Raw genomic sequence first — 23,715 nt, 5'->3', positions numbered from 1 at the left:
TGCAAGATATGTAAACATTCTTAGTGGCATTATGAAAGTGACTAGTGATCATGCTGATCTTGTGTGTACTGTACGCCTAAGTGTGCTGAGCCCACCACTAACCTCTCGCTCTCTCCCTCTCTCTCTCTTTCCCTCGCTTTGTCTCCCTCCCTCCCTCCCTCTCCAGAATGAGAGCCGTGAGGCGCTGTTAGCCTTTAACATGGTGAACTACCGAGCCTGTAAGAACCTATGGAAGGACTGTGTAGAGCACCACACCTTCTTCAGACTGGACCGACCCTTACCACCACAGAAGAACTTCTTTGCACATGTCTTCCAACTGGGCTCCAAATACCGCTACTGGTGAGTGGGCCTGGGGAATGTTTGTTTGTATCCCAAATGGCACCCTATTCCTTATATAGTGCGCTACTTTAGACCAGGCCCTGGTCAAACGGAGTGTACTATGTAGGGAATATGGTGCCATTTGGAAGTGCATAGTCTCTGTTGACGTTAGCCTTTAGCAGATTTGGTCCTTGGAGTTGAGGTTGCATATTAAAATGTGTTTTGAAAGAGAGTCAGTGATCAAGTTGGGATCCCAGCAGGCAGAATTGGCTAATGATGCCGTTTCAACCAGCTTTTCCCACTAAGATTATGTTTATTTGTCAATGTTTACATGAGTCTTGTCAATGATAGTGTGTAACTGTATATAGCTGCTGTCTAAAGGTGTCTAAACCTCACCAGAGAAAACAGTATCTCTTAGAAAAAAGGGTTCTGCGGTTGTCCCCATAGGAGAACCCTTTTTTGGTTCCAGGTAGAACCCTTTTTGGTTCCAGGTAGAACGCTTTTTGGTTCCATGTAGAACCCTCTGGGGAAAGGGTTCTACATGAAACCCTAAAAGGTTCTACCTGGAACCAAAAGGGGTTCTTGAAAGGGTTATCCTATGGGGACAGCCGAAGAACCCTTTTTGATTCTAGATAGCAACTTTTCTTCTAAGAGTGTAGGCTACACATGACCTAATCCTTTCAATTTCTCCTGACTCACTCCGTTCAGATCCAGTCCTTCCTAATTTGTGTTGCCCTCAGGATAACACCATCATCATTTTGCTGAAGCATATTTACATTTTTGTACCAATCACGACGGTGCCATTTGACCCATTGTGCCGCGTATCACAGAAATCGTGTGGGCTGGTTTGCATAACACAGGAATATGTTTACTGTGCCGCCTACAACTGCCAGTAGAGACCCAAAGCACCAGTCCTCTCAGCTTTGCCAATGCCTTGTCATGCCGTGTGAGTGACTGACTAATAGTGTGAGAGTGAAAAGAGCTGTGGTTTCACACACTGGGGTGTGTCAATATTAATACTTCCTGCTGGCTCACAACACACATTAAAATGTCTAAATGGTAAGAGGTGCAACATTGGTTTGGTCCCCTCTTACTCCAGGATATGACAGTGTGAGGGGCAGATGTTGATGTATGACTGTTTTCCGTTAAATGTTAAAAAATATAATGTTTCTGTGTTATATGCAGTGGTAGGACAGAGGTGCAATCTGTCCAGTACGGCAAGGAGAAGGGCATCAAGGACAGGGTGTTTGCCAGGTAAGACACTTTCTGAAGCCCAAATGAAGTGACACTGGTGCTTACTGATAACTAAGAGAATCAGAAATGTGAGAACATGAAGAGACAGGGATGGAGGAATCTTGCACTGAATAATGAGCAAAAGTCTAGTGAGTTGTAAACCGTTTTCATCCTGCTAAATTGAAATCTGGTGAACGTTTTACTTGCTGCAATCCAATCTAACAATGACAATGACCTCCATATCATCTACCAATCAGGTCTCCCAGTAAGCCCTTGGTGCGGCGGCTGATGGATGGAGGGATGGACTGGGAGTCAGTCAGCCGGAACTCCAGAGCCTCTCTGTCTGACGACCGCCTGGAGACCCAGAGCCTGCCCACACGCTCCCCACCAGGCACCCCCAACCAGTGAGTAGCCCTAACCCGTAGTGTAAGCAAACAGTACATTCCTTAGTTTCAAATCCATGAGCGGGACTGAACAAGTGCACACTTCGGGGAGACGGAGGGGGAAGGAAATTGGGCTAATCTACAGTTGAGGAGGAGGAGCGATGTCAAGTAACTCTAAATAACCTTGGATGACAGTACACTCGGGTACCTTACATCTCCCTCCTCCTTTTGTCTCAGCAGGAACTCCAAGTTTGCACAAGAGCGCCTACGGCCGTCCTCCGTGGGACACCTGCTGGACCATGTGAACTACCACGACCATGCCTCGCCCTGCCAAACCTTTACCAATCACAAGTCAGCCTCCTCAACCCAGGCCAACTCCATCAGCCTAGATTCTACCCCGTAAGTCTGTCTGCCACACACGCCCACGGACACACAGCCCTGAGTCATTTCAAACCAAAAGAACAGAAAAAAAGAAGAATCCTGCACACTGCTCTTGATAGTATCGCTGCTCTTTAATAAGCTTTACATATCAATCCTCAAGGCCGATGTCATGCACCTGCAACAAAGATAGCTCAGATGTGCCTTCAGAGTGCCTTTTTGAATTTTCAAACCAAAAGACCGGGCCATGAGCATCTCTTTCATCGAGACTTGATTGGGTTGAAGCGCGCACGCACACACACACACACACTGCCCTCTAATTTCAATGTCTTTACAAACCGTTTGTTTTTATTATGTAAATACCCCGGGGCTGTAGCACCAAGCTCTGCTTGCCTGAAGACTACAAAATAGGCCTCTTTCATGGCTGTCATTTAAGCGTCCATAATGAGGTTGGAGCTCGGCAGGCTGGCCGAAGCCAAGGAGCTGCAGCAGGTAGGTCGGGGCTGCAGGCTCATCACAATGGTGAATGCTTGTTATGTTACTAACACAGATAGTGTGGGCTGAACCATTGCAAATCTTCTCATAACATCAAGGAAATATGCCATTACCCTGTTTCTCTTTCACTCTTGTAAAGTGAAGGATGGTGACACACAGACAGTATTCTCTGCATGTGAATTTGAGAAAGAACAGAATTCTTTGAAGTGGTTTGGTGCGTTTGTTTCGTCTTGGATAGTTTTTTTCTTCTCCCTCTCTCTCTCTCTCTCTCACCTCTCTCTCTCTCTTTCCCTCTTTCTATGGATAGGCACTTCTTCAGTCTAACTGTGCATATTGTTTTTGACCTCATCGCTCTCTGTAGTCCCTCTGTGTATCTCCGTGTAAACTCCTTTTTGAGGGGTCCATAGGGCTCGACGCCGTTTGTTTTGGTGAGAGCTGCCCCAGCCAGTTAACCTCCACCAGGGTCTGCTCAGGGCTGCTCCGAGGTAAACAGCAGGCTAAACAACATGGATGTTCTCTGACTGGGGGAAGTACATGAACAGTACATGAACACATCGAGCTGAGGGTAATATGCTGGTAGGACACACAGTGCCTCTCCCAAGGGGCTCGTAAGCTGCTCTAGTCCACAGGTTGAGGCTATAGCACTGAGCAATGATAGGAGATAGGGGGGAAGAGTTCCTATGAACAGAGAAAGCCCTCTGCTCTGACTGAGCCCTGTAATGATTCAGTGGACACAGAAGATGATCATTGCCTTCTGAGAAATGGAGTCACGTGAAAGGAACATATTCCATTGAGAGGTTAAGCTCTGGAACATCACAGCTTCCACTGTGTAGTTAACGTTGAGTCAGAGTGTGTTTCCAGGTTCATATATAACCCTCAGAAAGGGGAAAGCACACGCAATAACACGCTTCATTTCTGTATTTATTGACTTGTTCTCAATAAAGCCAGCACCGGGGTTGATGTTTGGATATATACTGTATTCGTATTTTGCCGCAAGGACTCATTTGGATTTGCCTGTGTCCAGGTCAACAGACTCGACCATCGACGGCCTGCCGCCCGCTCTGCCCCCTAAGCAGACCAGGAGGCCTCTGTCCAGCCAGTCCCACTCTCAGCAGGAGTTGGACAACCACATCAATGAGCTATATGACACGCCTCTGTCAGAAGACAAGACTATGGTAGGAGAGAGACCTACGTGCACACAGACGCACACTCACGCACACACACTGTGATTTTGTTTTACTTAAACGTTGTTTTGTCCTCTGTGTTTCTTCTTCTCCCTCTCACAGCCCAATGGAGTGCTTCCTCATGACAATCTGGTGTTCATTAAAATGTGCCCCGACGAACAAGGACGATTTGGATTCAATGTGAAGGGTGGGCTGGACCAGAAGATGCCTGTGATCGTGTCCCGAGTGGCCCCGGGAACAGCGGTACGTGTCCTACTACCTGGGCCACCGTCACTGCCAAACCCCTGAACTTCTCAAATGACCTTCACAGGTAATGAATCATGAAAAAAAACCACTGTTCTCTTCTATTCTGTTTTAATGCCCTCCCCAGGCTGACCTGTGTGTTCCCCGGCTGAACGAGGGAGACCAGGTGGTGCTGATCAACGGTCAGGACATCTCAGAGCACACCCACGACCAGGTGGTCATGTTCATCAAGGCCAGCTGTGAGGAGAGCGACTCAGGAGAGCTGAACCTGCTGGTCAGACCCAACGGTGAGGAGAGAACAGAACAGGCCTCTTAACAGGCCTTGTGGTCCTTTACGTTCATTTATAATCTTTTGCGGTCCGCTGTAGCTCAGTTGGTAGAGAATGGCAATGCCAGGGTAGTGGGTTTGATTCCCGGGACCACCCATACATAAAAAGTAACTTTGGATAAAATCTTCTGCTAAATGGCTTGCTTAATTATTCCATTTTTTTACAGCAGGGTTTGTAAAACCATAGCTTGCCTGTCCCCGAGATAAGAGGGAGTGAGGGACCATAGTGGACCCCAGGAAGAGTAGCTGCTGCTTTTGCAACAGCTAATGGGGATCCTAATAAAATACCAAATAGCTTGCCTGTCCCTGAAACAAGAGGGAGTGAGGGACCATAGCTTGCCTATCCTATATCGGTTCAATACACATCCACTATACTATGGGCATTGGTTTGATTAAATTTGGAGTCCTTTGCGGTGAAACTGCCACGTCCGTTTGGGATATTACAACAACAAAGACATTACTTCAAATGACAAACACTGTTTTATTCCCTCGGACATCGTTACACGCGCGATAGATCAGAAGAGTATGTACTACGATATATATATTTTTTATTACGTTTCTTCTCCTTTTCAAAACAAAAACAATAACAAGTGTGCCTGAGGCAGCCAGTGGCACTGAGCCTAATGCGGATCTCAGCTTCTAAGTCAAAGCATCAGTCTGACAGTGTATTCATTTGGGATGGACGTTTTTAATGTGGCTCCTGCCTTTCTGCCGTTCCCTTTTCTTTGTTTTGCTGTTGTTGTTGCTTCGTTTTTTCTGACTTCCTGTCACCGGCATTGGATGTGCAATGTTCAATCACGCTGTCATCCTTCCTGTCGTTCCTCCAGCCATGTATGACCTGGTGGAGGAGGAGAAGCTGGAGGATGGAGATACAGAGTCTAACTACCAGTACTCCCCAGAGAGAGCGCCCCAGGACCCGCCCCAGGACCAGCCCCAGGACCAGCCAGACCACCACCCATCCTGCTGGAGAGACTCCATACTACAGCTGAAAGAAGGCTTGAACACTGGGGCCGTACAGCAACAGTTTGATGTTAGTCCACATATACTACAAAATATAGTTTACAGTGGGGCAAAAAAGTATTTAGTCAGCCACCAATTGTGCAAGTTCTCCCACTTAAGAAGATGAGAGAGGCCTGTAATTTTCATCATAGGTACACTTCAACTATGACAGACAAAATGAGGAGAAAAAAAATCCAAAAAATCACATTGTAGGATTTTTAATGAATTTATTTGCAAATTATGGTGGAAAATAAGTATTTGGTCAATAACAAAAGTCTATCTCAATACTTTGTTGTATACCCTTTGTTGGCAATGACAGAGGTCAAACGTTTTCTGTAAGGTTTTCACACAATGTTGCTGGTATTTTGGCCCATTCCTCCATGCAGATCTCCTCTAGAGCAGTGATGTTTTGGGGCTGTTGCTGGGCAACACAGACTTTCAACTCCCTCCAAAGATTTTCTATGGGGTTGAGATCTGGAGACTGGCTAGGCCACTCCAGGACCTTGAAATGCTTCTTACGAAGCCACTCCTTCGTTGCCCGGGCGGTATATTTGGGATCATTGTCCATCTGAAAGACCCAGCCACGTTTCATCTGCAATGCCCTTGCTGATGGAAGGAGGTTTTCACTCAAAATCTCACGATACATGGCCCCATTCATTCTTTCCTTTACACGGATCAGTCATCCTGGTCTCTTTGCAGAAAAACAGCCCCAAAGCAGGATGTTTCCACCCCCATGCTTCACAGTAGGTATGGTGTGCTTTGGATGCAACTCAGCATTCTTTGTCCTCCAAACACGACGAGTTGAGTTTTTACCAGAAAGTTCTATTTTGGTTTCATCTGACCATATGACATTCTCCCAATCTTCTTCTGGATCATCCAAATGCTCTCCAGCAAACCTCCGACGGGCCTGGACATGTACTGGCTTAAGCAGGGGGACACGTCTGGCACTGCAGGATTTGAGTCCACATAGTGTGTTACTGATGGTAGGCTTTGTTACTTTGGTCCCAGCTCTCTGCAGGTCATTCACTAGGTCCCCCCGTGTGGTTCTGGGATTTTTGCTCACCGTTCTTGTGATCATTTTGACCCCACGGGGTGAGATGTTGCGTGGAGCCCCAGATCGAGGGACATTATCAGTGGTCTTGTATGTCTTCCATTTCCTAATAATTGCTCCCACAGTTGATTTCTTCAAACCAAGCTGCTTACCTATTGCAGATTCAGTCTTCCCAGCCTGGTGCAGGTCTACAATTTTCTTTCTGGTGTCCTTTGACAGCTCTTTAGTCTTGGCCATAGTGGAGTTTGGAGTGTGACTGTTTGAGGTTGTGGACAGGTGTCTTTTATACTGATAACAAGTTCAAACAGGTGCCATTAATACAGGTAACGAGTGGAGGACAGAGGAGCCTCTTACAGGTCTGTGAGAGCCAGAAATCTTGCTTGTTTGTAGGTGACCAAATACTTATTTTCCACCATTATTTGCAAATAAATTCATTAAAAATCCTAAAATGTGATTTTCTGGAATTCTTTTTCTCATTTTGTCTGTCATAGTTGACGTGTACCTATGATGAAAATTACAGGCCTCTCTCATCTTTTAAGTGGGAGAACTTGCACAATTGGTGGCTGACTAAATACTTTTTTGCCCCACTGTATGTTTAGCTGGAAGGCCTGAGTTCTTGGAAGGTTGACGTTTATGGGAATGAATCTTGTCCTGGAGGCAGAGCTGAGTGATTTCTGGTAGATGGGCCAGTTACAGTCAAAATTGGCTATATTGTACAAATGTATGAAAACAAACATTTATTTTTTGGTCTTAATGTAAGGTTAGGGTTAGGCATAAGGTTAGCAGTGTGGTATTATTAAGATTTTTTTGTGGTTAATAAAAAAAATTTGTGTGTGTGTGGTTATTAAAGTTAGAGTTAGGTTTAAAATCAGATTTTATGACTTTGTCCCTATGCCAGCTGGTGACTTCCCTGCAGAGCTGCCTCCAATACATGAGTCATCCCAATAAGAGATTTAATTGATGAGGGTTGCAGGTAGCCTAGTGGTTAGAGCGACAAAGTGAAAAATCTGTCGATGTGCCAATGAGCAAGGCACTTAACCGTTGACAATGGCTGACCCTGGTCGTAACCTCACTCTCTAAGAGGTGTCTCAGAGGGAGTTGGGATATGCAAGAAAACACATGAAATAGGACCAATATAAGACGCCACCAAATGATATTACAATTAAATTCCAACCTGCGAGTACTGGGTCCATACAGGCACGGTTTGATCAAAAGATTTGTATAACTATTTGCATAATTCCATTGGGGAACGCCTACTCTGAAGTGCTCATGTGTAATAACTACATTGTATATGCTTGTTGTTCACATGGGCCAAGTAACTAGCATTGCCTCTGTTGCCCCTGTGTCTCTGAACTGCTCCCAGTCCACTTTGATGTTATCAAATGCAGTTGGTTATTCATCGCTTCCACCAGTTCACATTGCACATGGCTAAGACCGATCACATAGCATGTAAGTCATTTACCAGAAAGAGAGACGGGCGAGAGAGAAATAGAGAGATGAAAGGAAATATTGAATGTCTATTGCTTCCTGTTATTGCTCCACACTGCCTCAAATGTTTCCTGTTTGTGTTCCACTGGTTATCAGTGAGAATTGTGGTTTAGGTGTAACCTAGAAACCAAGCTCATGTCACGGCCCGGTCTGAACTTCAGTTAACTTGGGACAAATGTTAACCATTGTTTTTTGTTGTTGTGATGTTTCTCAGCAACTCTACCGGAAAAGGCCTGGATTGACAATGTCATGTGCCAAATTACCTCAGAACATTTCCAAAAATCGATATCGAGACATTTCACCGTGTGAGTATACTGAACCATCAGAACTGACCTCTTCTGTCACATATGCTGTACTTCCTTATACAGTGACGTAAGTAAATGCCCTCTGTCTCAACTGCCACCGCTTTCTTCTCTCATCCTCTCTCTCTTCCTGTATCTGCCGTCTCACAGATGACGCCACCAGGGTTATTCTGAGGGGCAAGGACGGGGACTATATCAATGCAAATTACATCAATGTGAGGGCCTTCTCCCTTCTTCTTTTCTTGATACTCAACACTCTTTGATTTTATTACCAAGACCGGACACCTTCCTTCGACTAGGTAATGAATATCACAGAGACAAAAACACCCCTGGAAAGAGATGATACTTTTCTTGATAGATACTCAACACTTCTTAAAGTGTGTGTACATAGACTGAAACATGGATTATGCTTACATATATAAATTTGCCAATATGCAGCTGTACGTATGTGTATATTTGCCAACCCATGCCATTCTCCTGGCCCATAGATGGTGATCCCAGCGGCCAGTGCTGTAAACCGCTACATCGCGTGCCAGGGCCCGCTGCCCGCCACCTGCTCTGACTTCTGGAGGATGACTTGGGAACAGGGCTCCAACATGGTGGTCATGCTCACCACGCAGGTGGAGAGAGGACGGGTATGTCACATCCCCAACCAGGGTTCGCTCTCTCCATTTCAGCCCCTTCCCAATGCTTGTGGTCTTGTTTTGGAAGTTCTTGTGGTGAAAATTGAAGACGTTTCCAATCTCCACAAAGAAAATAGACAAAATATTCCTCCTCTTATCTCCAGTGTTCCTTTTGTTTCGTTCCAAGGTGAAGTGTCATCAGTATTGGCCGAACCCTGGTGCCATTGCTACCCATGGGGACTTCCAGGTGTCCTGTGTGACAGAAGAAGAGCAATCAGCATTCCTGGTCAGAGAGATAATTCTCACACACCTGGAGGTAAGGACCATTTCTTGTATCGTCTCTCGTGGACAGACTACGTAAACATCGAGCATCTGACCAAAATGACTTGAGATTTTATTTCTGGGTTAACCGAGATTACTTCTTGCACTTAGCGAAAACTGTATGGAAAAAAAGTATAAAAACATCCAAATACATTTGATGGATTTTATTTAGAGTGAGGAGAGCAGGTCGCTGACTCAGATCCAGTACGTGGCCTGGCCTGACCACGGTGTACCAGACGACTACACTGACTTCCTGGACTTTGTCAGTCTGGTCCACAGAAAGAGGGAGGGCAAGGAGGAGCCGGTCATAGTACACTGCAGGTAAGGTTCTTACACAAATACTGCATAAACTAACGAGTAAGCTCTTATCCCCTCAACTAACATCTGTAAGCCATCTCGCTGTTGGTACAGCTTTGAAGTAGGTCTAAGGAATTTTACACAACATCTTTGAAAAATATAAGCCTTTGTACATCTGCCTCACAACTTGGCTTTTTCTTCGAATCAGACGTTAAGACACTTTGCACGTTGTTGTAGCAACAGTGATTGATTGTAGTGTAAGTGGCGGGAACGAGGATTTGAATCCTCTTCTGTCATTGCTGCCATCTTCAGCCTCATCTCACTCACCTCGTCCTCTGTGTCTCTGCAGCGCTGGGATTGGTCGGACGGGGGTGCTCATCACCATGGAAACAGCCATGTGTTTGATTGAGTGCAATCAGCCCGTGTATCCGTTGGATATCGTGAGGACAATGAGAGACCAGAGGGCCATGATGATCCAGACTCCGGTAATCTGATCTGTGATGCATAGAAATGAGACTAAGAGAAGAGCAGAGGCTCTATCCTCAATACGGGTTGGTTGTTTAGCAACAAAGCCGACACGTGCGCAACTATGGGGCAAAACAGACGGGGTTGACTTAGACCAGGGGTCTCCAACCTTTTCGAGCATAAGAGCTACTTAAAAAGAAATTAGCATGTCGCGAGCTGCTAATTTGTTATTTTATAGCTTTCAAATCGGCCCATTCTTCTCTACACAGCAACTCTTCCCGGGTCCTTGGTGTACAAGATATGTATTTTCTGCCAATATACCTGGTAAAATAATGGTTAATAAACGATTCTAAGTGGGCCCAAATTGGAAAAAAATCTTCAGTTTTAAACTTGCAGCATTACAATTACTCATAGACAAACAACGGAAATTGATGTTCTAAGTCCATGTCAGTGCCTAAATCACATCCGAAGCCAAAAAAATACTAACAAATTCGGATTTGTGTATAATTCTAGCGCATCTATCAACAGAGGAATGTGTTGGCCTAAGCTATGTTTCTGCTGCTAGGATGAATCTAGTTACTCTATGACCTTGCTGTCGTCAGTACTGTTCACTCCCATTTGACCTCGGTCTCTTTGCTCTGTTTGCTTCCAGAGCCAGTACAGGTTTGTCTGTGAGGCGATCCTCAAGGTGTACGAGGAGGAGCAGGTCAAACCCCTGACAGCCACAGAGCCCCTGACACCTGTAGAGTCTCTGACGCCTACAAAGCCCCTGATACCCGTAGAGTCTCTGACGCCTACAAAGTCCCTGATACCCGTAGAGTCTCTGACGCCCACAAAGCCCCTGATACCCGTAGAGTCTCTGACGCCCACAAAGCCCCCACAAGTCTCTGACGCCCACAAAGCCCCTGATACCCGAAGAGTATCTGACACCCACGCCCACAAAGCCCCTGACACCCGTAGAGTCTCTGACGCCCACAAAGCCCCTGACACCCAAAGCCCACAAAGCCCCTGACACCCGTAGAGTCTCTGCCCACAAAGCCCCTGATACCCAAAGCCCCTGACACCCGTAGAGTCTCTGACGCCTACAAAGTCCCTGATACCCGTAGAGTCTCTGACGCCCACAAAGCCCCTGACACCCGTAGAGTCTCTGACGCCTACAAAGTCCCTGACACCCGTAGAGTCTCTGACGCCTACAAAGCCCCTGATACCCGTAGAGTCTCTGACGCCGACAAAGCCCCTGACACCCGTAGAGTCTCTGACGCCTACAAAGCCCCTGATACCCATAGAGTCTCTGACACCTACAAAGCCCCTGATACCCGAAGAGTCTCTGACACCTACAAAGCCCCTGATACCCGTAGAGTCTCTGACGCCTACAAAGCCCCTGATACCCGTAGAGTCTCTGGCGCCTACAAAGCCCCTGACACCCGTAGAGTCTCTGACACCTACAAAGCCCCTGACACCCGTAGAGTCTCTGACGCCCACAACGCCCCTGATACCCGTAGAGTCTCTGGCACCCACAAAGCCCCTGATACCAATAGAGTCTCTGAAGCCTACAAAGCCCCTGATACCCGTAGAGTCTCTGACGCCTGCAAAGCCCCTGATACCCGTAGAGTCTCTGACGCCTGCAAAGCCCCTGATACCCGTAGAGTCTCTGACACCCGCAAAGCCCCTGATACCCGTAGAGTCTCTGACGCCCACAAAGCCCCTGACACCCGTAGAGTCTCTGACGCCCACAAAGCCCCTGATACCAATAGAGTCTCTGAAGCCTACAAAGCCCCTGATACCCGTAGAGTCTCTGACGCCCACAAAGCCCCTGACACCCGTAGAGTCTCTGACGCCTACAAAGCCCTTGACAACCTTAGAGCTCCTGACACCCACAGAGCCAGAGGTAGAGACAGAGAGAATCGGCTTTATCCCTCCTGGGACTGACTGACTGACACAGGGCTGCATGGGCCTAAGCACCACCCTCTTCTTCCACAGCCTGTCTATCTGTCTGTCTAGAGTCTGTCTGTCTAGAGACTGTCTGTCTGACTCCCTCAGTCACAATAGTTTCTTCCCACATCCGCCATCTTGAGCCTGGCAAGAGAGACTACACAAGCATGGAGACGACTACCAACAACCACTCGAACTGCCTGGGAGGGGAAACAAAGCACTGTTGCACTTTATGATGACAAAACGCCATACTTTGGAGAATTAACGGAAGAAGAAAAAAAGAAACAAAGTTACGATGATCAACTGGAATTTGGGATATTAGCAAGTGTCCAGGATCAAGAGCGAAGTGAGAAACAGAACAGTAGCTGGGTTGGATAATATTGCTGCAGTGCCATTACTTTCAGACAAACCTTCATAATGAACACGACAACTCAATGGAAAATGGACTGACGTTTGTTTTCAACCCATCAGTGCATCATCCCCAAGTGTCTTATCAGTGGTTTCTTCAGACTAGTCTTTCTGGCTTTGATTACTCCGTAGACTTAAAGAGTCCATTTTCTTTTTGAAATCGAAAAACTATTCATCGTCAACTGAAGATCCGTTCCGAAAGTGGGTTGACCCTCTATGTAAGGTCCTGGTAAAGCGCTCTGACTTCTACCCTATGGCACTACTCATCTTATCATCTCATTTCTCTTATTGAGACTGTAGGTTGTCGGATGGATACTTTTGGGCTTTTATGTGTGTCTACAGATTGGAATCATCTCCAGGGAAGGTGTTTCCCAAACCAAGGTCAAAGGCGGGGGAAGGTTAGGAGCGGTGGAGGCTGCAGAGGGGAGGACGGCTCATAATCATGGCTGGAGTGCAGTCGTTGGCATGGCATCGGCCACATGGAAAACCACGTGTTTGATACCATTCCATTGACTCTATTCCAGCCATTGTTATGAGCCGTCCTCCACTCAGCAGCCTCCACTGGTTAGGAGAGGCCTCCCTCCTCCTTTACCATAATCTCATTAGCTGATTACCTGCCATTGAGCTCGGCGCTATGTGGTGTTGTTGTTGTTGTTGTTATTTTTGAGGCAGCTATTCAACTTTGATTCAGATGGCTCAACATGTGACGGTACATCGGTCTCTCGAAGATGCTATACCACTAGCCCAAAACGGGCAGTATTTTAATGCAGGTTTTGTTATTGCTAGTAACATAGAATGACCTTGCCATGCGGGATTGGGTTGGTACAGTCCATAGGTGGTTTATCAAGTGTCATTGCATCAGATTTTGAAATTGAATATGAGGTATTCAGAGCTCTCTGATTAAGAGCATCGGGGTATTTGGTACCATGGTACTGTACATCAGGATTTTAGACAGTTGGTGTATATTACATTCAGATGGTACATACATTACATAAAATGACTGAGCTTTCAGGACCAATAGGTTTTTAGCCTTGTGAGTAAAACAAAAAGTTTTCAAATTGTGTTGAAAAGCTATAAGGCTCAAGCTATAGATTTGCTTCTGATATTTTTTTTATTAGAGACCCCTTTTGCTTCTTGGAGATGGTCAGCACTTTTCAGCTGAACTTGTAGCATATTTGCTGCTATGTATGATTAGACCCCCCAAAAAAAAAAATGTTGGAATTGTATTTAGCATTTTCTTAATATTTGTTGGATATAGACACCCCTATGGGAAATTTAAGCTATATGGTGTCATCTAGATTTGTGTAATGTAACTAGTATACATTGACTATGTTAATTTATAAGGTTTAATGAAATGAAATGAATGTGAGACCAAGTTATTTTTATAAGAGAAGAAAAGTCCCAAACTTTTCCACTTGTGTAAAGTCCTGCTGGAATTAGAAAGGATTGTTATGGGAAAGCATTGCAATAGATGCATGCTGTGTAAAAGTCCTCTCCTTAAGTCCAGTGACAGTGGAAAGAGTTGGGACTGGCAACATGAAGCTCTGTACACTGACTAATAGATTAATCACCATTAATACTGTTCTTTTTTTATGACAATTGAAACCCACAAAGTGATTTTCTTCCCATGATTTCCGGTTGAATCGATAGATGCGATTGTGCTTTTGAAATCAGAAAGCTGGCTTGGTCAAACTTCATCTTGCTGATACTTCTGCAGTGGGTTTATGCGGTACTATTGCTGACCATGTTTACAGTGGTCCGTGAGTTGGTTTTGTGATTTGGAAAGGACGTGTATCTACTGAAAGTCGGCGTGTTTACAAAAAGCTGTTGTGCGACGGGGAACTTCGGCCCAATCAGATCACTCACCCTCTGCGTCCCAAATGGCACCCTATTCCCTATACAAGTGCACCACTTTTGACCGGGCTCTAGTCAAAAGTAGTGCACTGAATAGGGAGCCATTTGAGACTCAGACGGTGTCTACCACTTCACCATGAAATAGACTGAGGCACTGGAATGTTATTTTACAAGGTTGTCCCCGTTAAGGTCAAACGCCTCTTTTTCAAGGGAGACCTGGGTGGTATGTTTTTTTGTTTTTGCACGATGCTTTTCGATCTTATCATCACTTAGTAATAGTACAACATTCTGCACAACTGTGATGTAAATATAAGCTTAAATCTGTGAACTAGTGAAAAAATATTTAAAGATGAAAATCAGGAGGATGTACAAATGTAATGTTTGTTGTGAAGCTGTACAGAAATTGAATGTATCGATCTCAAGCTTTTAGTTGTTCGAAAACGTACGGGATGTATAATTTGACTTTTGAGGGGAAATATTTTTCATACTACTGTACTTGTAAATGCAGGTAAATATCAGTCTGGGCTCTGCCTGGTCTGCGACCTGCTCTGTGTTTTTGTTGTAAATAGGAGCAATATCATGTCAGTAAGGTGCCAATGTTCTGTAAGTAAAGTCAAATTTCTGTTGTATTTTTTGGTTGACATGGTCCTTTCTTTCTATGCCTTGACTGTGAATATGTACACAGCAACAACAACAGACTCATTTGCCTTTCCACATTCACCATTCTAGATTCAACACCACAGCAACAATCACCATAGAATCAACATCCATTGAAATCAGAATTCTGGCCATTCTATTTCTACTGTATACACAGTCTTTTCTATGACAGTATGTTTACAGTAACACTAATAACCAGGTCAGGATAGGGCAGTCAGCTGGTAACAGACAGGCCTAGTTGTCCATGTTCAGCAGAAGGAAACAAAAATAATTCTTACCTTTCTATCAAGACTCTCTGCCTCCACCTAGTGTTCAATTTCAGACTGCTGTGGCTGATGATCGAGGCAAATGACTCAACTAGGCTACAGCAAAGATGTTGTATTGTATTCCTCTCTGACCGCAGGAGGACATGATATTGCAAAATCTACAGAGAGGCTATAGGTCTGACGAAGCTGTGGCTCGTCTCTTATTTTGTGTTTAGTGACTGAATGACTTGAGCCAGTAGAGGGCTCTCTTGCCAAGCTAGAAGGGTCTTCAGAACTAGTTGAGGTTTCTCAGGCCATAGGTGTTGTAGAGTGTAAGTGAGATAGGATGTACTTGGGGTCTGGGAAGAGGTTAGCCAGCCGTCAATGGGACATGCCATCTGCGTGCTAAGGCTGACCTGGATCGTATTCATTAAGCACCAAACAGAAGAAAGCAGGCTAAAACAGGGAGGAACTACCTGGACTTGTCCAATAAGGTACACTTTAGTTTGGTTTAGTTTTATGCCGCAAAAATGGTTTGCTACAACGTGCACTAATGAATATGTCCCAGTCCTGCCGCTTTGCAACAGAGTGTTAACAGACTGAAGGCCACATAAGGCCTCTGTCGTCCAGTCATTCAAAGTCAAGTTGTACAGCACCAGAATGGTGTTTTATGACACTCAAACATAAAACCTTTTGGTGCTCTGCTGCCCTCAAACACATCAAAGGCACTAGTCAAACCACACCAGCAACAAAAAGTCCAGCACATCCGACAAGGATGCAATTCTTTACTGCACTCTTCATGCACATTTTGAACAGCACCTTTGACCTTAAATAACTGGCGACTGATACTCAGGAGGTGACAGACCCAGAAGTTGGACAGCAGGGTTGGGGTCAATTGCATTTCAATTTAGGATATACAGGGGCTTCTTTTAAAAACTGAGCCACACTACAAATTCATTACAAAAGAGAACTTTATTTGGTAACACAAAAACGGTTTGTATATAACCCATAATAAGTGTGCACACAAACAGTAATTTAGTTTAATGCTTCAGTTTCAAGTGTAGAATTAGAAAGGCAACACTGAAACATTGACATTTTTGTGGAGAAAAAGTGCAGTCGACAAAAGTCAAAAGTTTGGACACACCTACTCATTTTACAGCTTTTCTTTATTTTTACTACATTGTAGAATAATAGTGAAGACAAACTATGAAATAACATATATGGAATCATGTAGTAACCAAAAAAGTTTTTTTTTAATCAAAAATATTTCATGAGATTCTTCAAAGTGGCCACCCCATGCCTTGATGACAGATTTGCACTCTCGGCATCCTCTCAACCAGCTGCATTAGGTAGTCACCTGGAATGCATTTCAATTAACAGGTGTGCCTTGTGAAAAGTTAATTTGTGGAATTTCTTTCCTCAATTTTTTGGAGCCAATCAGATGTGTTGTGACAAGGTAGGGGTGATGTGCAGAATATACCAACTAGGGCTAAAAGACCTTATGGCAAGAACAGCTCAAATAAGGAAAGAGAAACAACAGTCCATCATTACTTTAAGACATGAAGGTCAGTCAATACGGAACATTTATTCAAGAGCAGTTGAAAAGACCAAGCGCTATGATGAAACTGGCTCTCATGTGGACCGCCACTGGAAAGGAAGACCCAGAGTTACCTCTGCTGCAGAGGATAAGTTCATTAGAGTTACCAGACTCAGATTGCAGCCCAAATAAATGCTTCAGAGTTCAAGTAACAGACACATCTCAACATCAACTGTTCAGAGGAGACTGCATGAATCAGGCCTTCATGGTCGAATTGCTGCAAAGAAACCACTACTAAAGGACACCAATAATAAGAAGAGACTTGCTTAGGCCAAGAAACATGAGCAATGGACATTAGACCGGTGGAAATCTGTCCTTTGGTCTGATGAGTCCAAATTTGAGATTTTTGGTTCCAACCGCCGTGTCTTTGTGAGATGCAGATTAGGTGAACGGATGATCTCCACATATGTGGTTCCCACTGTGAAGCATGGAGGAGGTGGTGTGATGGTGACACTGTGATTTATTTAGAATTCAATACACACTTAACCAGCATGGCTACTACAGCATTCTGCAGCGATACGCCATCTCATCTGGTTTCCGCTTAGTGGGACTATCATTTGTTTTTCAACAGGACAATGACCCAAAACACACCTCCAGGCTGTGTAAGGGCTATTTGACCAAGAAGGAGCGTGATGGGAGTGCTGCATCAGATGCCCTGGCCTCCACAATCCCCCGACCTCAACCCAGTTGAGATGGTTTGGGATGAGTTGGACCGCAGAATGAAGGAAAAGCAGCCAACAAGTGCTCAGCACTAGATGATTCCATGTGTGTCGTTTCATAGTTTTGATGTCTTCACTATTATTCTGCAATGTAGAAAATAGTCAAATAAAATAAAAACCTTGAATGAGTAGGTGTGTCCAAACTTTTGACTGGTATTATATACACAATGTGGATATAGTACATGTTGGATTGTACATGTGGACAATATGTTGGATTATGAATGAGGTGACTTAATTATCTGACTGATTTTCATGCGGTGGACCATAAATACATTTTAAAAAGTGGTGTAGTAGTGGTAGTAGGAATATAAAATTGATTGCAGTGCAAACAGTAAGACATCAAACAGCATAGCCAATTTCTCTTGGTGATGAGGCTACCTACTCCTACAAGTGAGCATCAAACCAAGGCCATATTTAAGTAGTGTGCGAGTGAGTGATTGTCTGTGATCATAACCTATATATTCACGATCAATGTTGAGGCACTTCATCTAAACAGTCCCCTCTGGACCCGTCCCCAACAGTGGCACAAAGGATGGTTTGCATAACTAACATAGGTTAGGCCACCCCTCTGACTGCCACAATGTGAGAGGTACTGTGTATGGATTTGATGTGTGTTAAAATGGCAGAAGGCTCAGTTCAGTGGGAAGGATCTGTAGATCTGGTTTGTGTTCAGTAGGCAAGAAACTGAAGAAAATGCTCCAAAGGGAGACGTAATATATTGTCCAATAAGAAAGGTTTTGAAATATTTTGCTACAGTATGTCCTAATGAACATGTCCCTGTCTAATGCCACTGTGCTGCGGAGGCTCTAGTCTGGTTTGGCTCTGTGTGTCTGACTGAAAGGTCTGGTCTAGATCAAAGCAGACAACATTTGAAAGCCTTCTTGATCTTGCCTTCTTTTCCACCCTTATCCTTGCTCTCTGACATTTTCTTTTTTCGCACCTCCCTCATAAGATCAAAGAACACCTGAAAAGGATGGACAGCTGTTAGTTCAACACTATAGTTACTTTGACAATGGAAGTTGATTTACTGTAAAAGGTTGTTTCTAATCATGCTTGCAGTTTCTGATCTCTTGTTCCCAGAAACATATTTTGATAACATAATCCCCCCCCCCATCTAAAAAGTATAAATCCTAAGTAAGAAATTACACAAAGGTATATTGTTCCTAGTCCTACTGTAGCAAAGTGGACAGTACGTTTAAGTTTGGTTACATACCTTGTCGACGTTGGCTCGTGTCTTGGCTGAGGTCTCCACGTACTGCACCCCCCACTCCTCTGCCTTGGCCCGGACCTCGTCCAACGACACCTGCCTGCGGTCCTCCAGATCCGACTTGTTCCCCACCACCAACAGAGGGATGGTATCGTTCTCTGCTTTCACCCGCATAATCTGCTCCCTAGGAAGACACAACACATTAGTCCTGATGAAGACCCAGTTCATCAGGGGGTATGAACACTTCCTGAAGGTACTGTACGTTCCCGTCCACAGACGGACCAAATCTGAACCCATCACAGACGTATGTTTCACAAGTTTGGATAGCACAGTACAGTGAGTAGAGCGTACAGTAGCAGTACAATAACATGGGTCACATTAGCTTTAGTTCAATAAGAGGTTAAATACAATTTACACAAAAGAAAAGTACAGTGCAGTAGAGTATATTGTACTTTACTGCAACTGAACTCTACCTTACTGTATTAAGTTGCACCCTACTGTACTGTGATGTCCAGACTCGTAAAACAAGGAGAATGACATATCCATAATTATGCATTTCTGTGTGGTACAGATCAAGGACCCATGATGTAATTCCTGTACCGGGTGTAAATCCACTTCACTTACTGTAGTTCTATTACCAAAAGAGATTTTTTCCCCCAACGCAAGATGCCACGTCATAGCTGACACCACATTCTTTCTGCAAACATCTTTGAATCTTAAATTAGGAGCAGATATTCAACTGTTTTTGCCAAACGTGGTCGCATAAAAACCGGAGGGAGATTCATTTTTGTACATTATTCAGTGGAAAATGTTCAAAATAGTCCTTGTGCATAAAGTTGTATGGTTTCTTAAACTTTGAAATGGTTTTTGTTTGGCATACGTTAAGTGAAAAAACAGTCAAAGCCTAATTCCTTTACCATGGAATTGCCCTTCTACATTCAATACATAGATCTCATGGATTGTGGATCACTCAATGATAACATATATAAAGCACTTAATGTTCTAACTAATTACATGTACAGTGGCTTGCGAAAGTATTCCCCCCTTTGCATTTTTCCTATTTTGTTGCCTTACAACCTGGAATTAAAATGGCTTTTTGGGGTGTTTGTATCATTTGATTTACACAACATGCCTACCACTTTGAAGATACAAAATATGTTTTTTATTGTGAAACAAAGACGAGGAAAAAACAGACAACTTCAGTGTGCATAACTAGTCCCCCCCACCCAAAGTCAATACTTTGCAGAGCCACCTTTTGCAGCAATTACAGCTGCAAGTCTCTTGGGGGTATGTCTCTATAAGCTTGGCACATCTAGCCACTGGGATTTTTGCCCATTCTTCAAGGCAAAACTGCTCCAGCTGCTTCAAGTTGGATGGGTTCCGCTGGTGTACAGCTATCTTGAAGTCATAACACAGATTCTCCTGACCCCTCCTGTCTCAGTCTTCAGTATTTATGCTGCAGTAGTTTGTGTCGGGGGCTGGGGTCAGTTTGTTATATCTGGAGTACTTCTCCTGTCCTATTCGGTGTCCTGTGTGAATTTAAGTGTGCTCTCTCTAATTCTCTCTTTCTTTCTCTCTCTCGGAGGACCTAAGCCCTAGGACCATGCCTCAGGACTACCTGACATGACACCTTGCTGTCCCCAGTCCACCTGGCCGTGCTGCTGGTCCAGTTTCAACTGTTCTGCCTTATTATTATTGGACCATGCTGGTCATTTATGAACATCTTGGCCATGTTCTGTTATAATCTCCACCCGGCACAGCCAAAAGAGGACTGGACACCCCACATAGCCTGGTTCCTCTCTAGGTTTCTTCCTAGGTTTTGGCCTTTCTAGGGAGTTTTTCCTAGCCACCGTGCTTCTACACCTGCATTGCTTGCTGTTTGGGGTTTTAGGCTGGGTTTCTGTACAGCACTTTGAGATATCAGCTGATGTACGAAGGGCTATATAAATAAATTTGATTTGATTGAGGTCTGGGCCTTGACTACGCTATTCCAAGACATTTAAATGTCTCCCCTTAAACCATGCAAGTGTTGCTTTAGTATGCTTAGGGTCATTGTCCTGCTGGAAGGTGAACCTCCATCCCAGTCTCAAATCTCTGGAAGCCTGAAACAGGTTTCCCACAAGACTTCCCCTGTATTTAGCACCATCCATCATTCCTTCAATTCTGACCAGTTTCCCAGTCCCTGCAGATGAAAAACATCCCAAGAGCATGATGCTGCCACCACCATGCGTCACTGTGGGGCTGGTGTTCTCGGGGTGATTAGAGGTGTTAGGTTTGCGCCAGACTTAACATTTTCCTTTATGGCCAAAATGCTCAATTGTAGTCTCATCTGACCAGAGTACCTTCTTCCATATGTTTGGGGAGTCTCCCACATGCCTTTCGGCAAACACCAAATGGTGTTAGCTTATTTTTTTCTTTAAGCAATGGCTTTTTTTTCTGTCCACTCTTCAGTAAAGCCCAGCTCTGTGGAATGTACAACTTAAAGTGGTCCTATGGACAGATACTCCAATCTCCGCTGTGGAGCTTTGCAGCTCCTTCAGGGTTATCTTTGGTCTCTTTGTTGCCTCTCTGATTAATGCCCTCCTTGCCTGGTCCTTAAGTTTTGGTGGGCGTACCTATCAGCGTAGACGTACCTGAACTCTGAGGTGGCAGTGAACGACTCGTGTTCAGTGATGGAGAAGACTAGCAGGAAGCCCTCTCCGCTCCTGAAGTAGTTGTCTCTGATGGCAGCATAGTCCTCCTGTCCAGCTGTGTCCAGGATGTCGATCTGGACCTCCTCTCCATCCAGCACCACCTTCTTCCTGTAGCTGTCTGCCTTGGTGGGCTCGTAATCCTCCACAAACTAGGAGAAGGGAAGGAATTATTTTATTTACAGAATCGTAAACTCTTTTCAATGGAAAAGCAGTTTTGGAGGTTTGTGTGGCAGCTTGCCCAAGTCTCTCTTTAGCCTCAGTGTCCACCACATGCTACAAAGGGAGCAATGTACAGAGTCTGGTAACAACCAGACTTATCGCTCTTACCTCGTCATACATGAACTGCAGAGTGAGGGCTGACTTCCCAACACCTCCACTTCCCACCATGATCACCTTGTGCAGCACCAGAGAGCTCTGGTTCTTACTCTTTCCCGTAGCCATCTTTGGATTTGGACACTGTCCACTGCTGCTACACTAATGGAAACTGCCTCCACCAACACCAGAACTTCCTACAGTTGGACACAAACATGTAAATTAGCCTACAAAACTAAACATTAAAAAAAGTTGCAGAAAAGTGTTCAGAGAAAGAAGGCAGGGTTTTGTATACGCATGTACATCTAACGTCAAAACAGATCCACATGGACCTAAAAGGTTGACAAAACAGCCAATTTCAAAATGGCAGCTGGCTGAAACAGGCTGTCGAAAAATCCTATTCAACTGACCCCTATAATTTAATTCATGACGGCAGCAGTGGTGTAGCAGCCTTCAAGGGCAAAATTATGAAGGTTACAATGATAACACAGGCATGTTGTAGCCTACTACTACCTAGCCTACTGTACTTTCAGTACATACCTTCACAGCAGTTTTTTTTTTAATGAACCTCTGATTCGCTATGCAGTCGATACGTAAAAAAGTGTATATTGTTAAACCCTTACCGTGTACCTATGTTTGTCATCTGTTGAAGCGTGTCTGTTTGCTGACCCCCCCCCCATTTAACATTTTTATGGAGTAGAGACGTCCCAAGGACCCCAGATAGCAAGGACCATAGTTAAAATAATCTGAAGGAATGATATCAGTAGATCATGCAATGGATTTATAAATCAGGCATACAACAAGAGGAGGAGAAAGCAAAAGAAGAAAGTGTGAGAGAACCTCTTGTAAGTGTCATCAACTGAATGTTGGCATCATGTCAAGTGTAGCTGCTGCTTCTGCAAAAGCTAATGAGGATCCAAATATGATTTTTTATTTTTTATTAAATGAACAATGTATTGCAACAAGACCCGAGGAAACATTCCCACAACGTAATAGGCCTTATTGTCAGTTCCAAAACAGAAACTAAAATCGTAATAAAACACTGTTCACAACTATAAGCCATAACTTCCCCATAACTTTTGGCTATTTTTAAAACAAAGCAGCTAAACATGTCGCTTTTAAGTGCCCTAACTTCTGCCCAAGGGGGCTTTTTTTTATCCAGTCAGATAAACACTCCCAACAGCCTACCCGACTGCACCTCTACCAAAATCAAAATAGATCCAAATAAATTGATTTGAGACTTCTGCTACGGTCTACCTGCCACTTTCTCTCAAGGAGCAGCTCTCGATTGGATAGATACAAATTAGATGTGGTCAACCGAATATTGGATGAGAATATGTCAATCGACAGACGTTGCGCAAACAGTGGTATGTTGGACCAAGATAAAATATAAATAAAAATCCGCTTCTGATATCGATTTCCACTTGTACATACTTCTACAAAAGTGCATAGAGATAGCAAACGTCTCACCTCGTAATGTGTTTGGTGTCTTTCTTTGCTGTTATCCGGTATACACCATGGGAAAGCTAAAGTAGAGGGCAAGTTCCACTTACCAGCCGCAAATGCGGATATTTTGACCACTCCCGGACGTCGTGTGATAACGATTATATGAACCGGATGTGACGTCATATGGAATTGTGCCACCAAAGATCGTACAATATGAACAAGATTGGCTAGGACTGCTTCTCTCCGATCACACTTGTAGGCGATGTCATGGCGACGTTGATGCCGCGTTAAAAATAAACCATGATGTCAGTGATCTTCACGTCGGAATGTCGAAGCTCTAGAAAGAGGCCCGAGTTCCCGAGTTGGAATTCCGAGTTGGATGACCGTTCAAAAGGAATGCGCCATTTTTTTAAAGACTGTGCATGTAAAAAATATGAATGTTTAGAAAGTTGGCGCACACCATACATATGCATTTTTGCCTTTATAAACCAAACTAGCATTAAAACTCCGCCTGAAAAACGCCCATTATTCACCTGT

The 23,715-nt window shown here is 44.4% G+C and overlaps 2 protein-coding genes across 7 annotated transcripts in view; one reads left to right on the top strand and one right to left on the bottom strand.

Annotated features, from left to right (window-relative positions):
- Positions 1 to 14,931, top strand: part of LOC112253877 (tyrosine-protein phosphatase non-receptor type 4) — a 40,873-nt gene extending 25,942 nt beyond the window's left edge. For 2 of the 5 annotated variants that reach the window (XM_042324075.1, XM_042324073.1), the window contains 16 exons: positions 167 to 339; positions 1,504 to 1,572; positions 1,809 to 1,955; positions 2,175 to 2,333; positions 3,832 to 3,982; positions 4,094 to 4,234; positions 4,362 to 4,521; positions 5,390 to 5,592; positions 8,315 to 8,405; positions 8,553 to 8,617; positions 8,891 to 9,037; positions 9,213 to 9,341; positions 9,519 to 9,667; positions 9,993 to 10,128; positions 10,761 to 10,909; positions 11,162 to 14,931. In XM_042324075.1, the coding sequence (XP_042180009.1) occupies positions 167 to 339; positions 1,504 to 1,572; positions 1,809 to 1,955; positions 2,175 to 2,333; positions 3,832 to 3,982; positions 4,094 to 4,234; positions 4,362 to 4,521; positions 5,390 to 5,592; positions 8,315 to 8,405; positions 8,553 to 8,617; positions 8,891 to 9,037; positions 9,213 to 9,341; positions 9,519 to 9,667; positions 9,993 to 10,128; positions 10,761 to 10,909; positions 11,162 to 12,041 (2,949 nt within the window). In that variant the 3' untranslated portion in view covers positions 12,042 to 14,931. Of the gene's footprint in view, positions 1 to 166; positions 340 to 1,503; positions 1,573 to 1,808; positions 1,956 to 2,171; positions 2,334 to 3,831; positions 3,983 to 4,093; positions 4,235 to 4,361; positions 4,522 to 5,389; positions 5,593 to 8,314; positions 8,406 to 8,552; positions 8,618 to 8,890; positions 9,038 to 9,212; positions 9,342 to 9,518; positions 9,668 to 9,992; positions 10,129 to 10,760; positions 10,910 to 11,161 lie in introns of all 5 variants that reach the window. The other 3 variants (XM_042324074.1, XM_042324072.1, XM_042324076.1) reach the window with 2 other exon arrangements.
- A 2,646-nt stretch (positions 14,932 to 17,577) lies between these two features.
- LOC112253806 (ras-related protein ralB-B) lies at positions 17,578 to 23,351 on the bottom strand. Of its 2 annotated transcripts, none has more exons than XM_024425804.2 (5): positions 23,203 to 23,351; positions 21,748 to 21,929; positions 21,361 to 21,569; positions 18,734 to 18,911; positions 17,578 to 18,484 (listed from the first exon to the last, which is right to left on the bottom strand). In XM_024425804.2, exons 2-5 carry the CDS (start codon positions 21,859 to 21,861, stop codon positions 18,374 to 18,376), a joined length of 612 nt encoding a protein of 203 aa, XP_024281572.1. In that variant the 5' UTR covers positions 21,862 to 21,929; positions 23,203 to 23,351; the 3' UTR covers positions 17,578 to 18,373. The 2 variants fall into 2 exon arrangements, with proteins under 2 accessions (XP_024281572.1, XP_024281574.1); XM_024425806.2 differs by having other exon boundaries at positions 23,286 to 23,309.
- Between the last annotated feature and the right edge of the window lie 364 nt (positions 23,352 to 23,715).

Source organism: Oncorhynchus tshawytscha, linkage group LG07, assembly GCF_018296145.1.
Source record: "Oncorhynchus tshawytscha isolate Ot180627B linkage group LG07, Otsh_v2.0, whole genome shotgun sequence".
NCBI lineage: Eukaryota > Metazoa > Chordata > Actinopteri > Salmoniformes > Salmonidae > Oncorhynchus > Oncorhynchus tshawytscha.
Note: the sequence above shows the minus strand (reverse complement) of the source record. Positions and strands in the feature narration are given on the sequence as shown.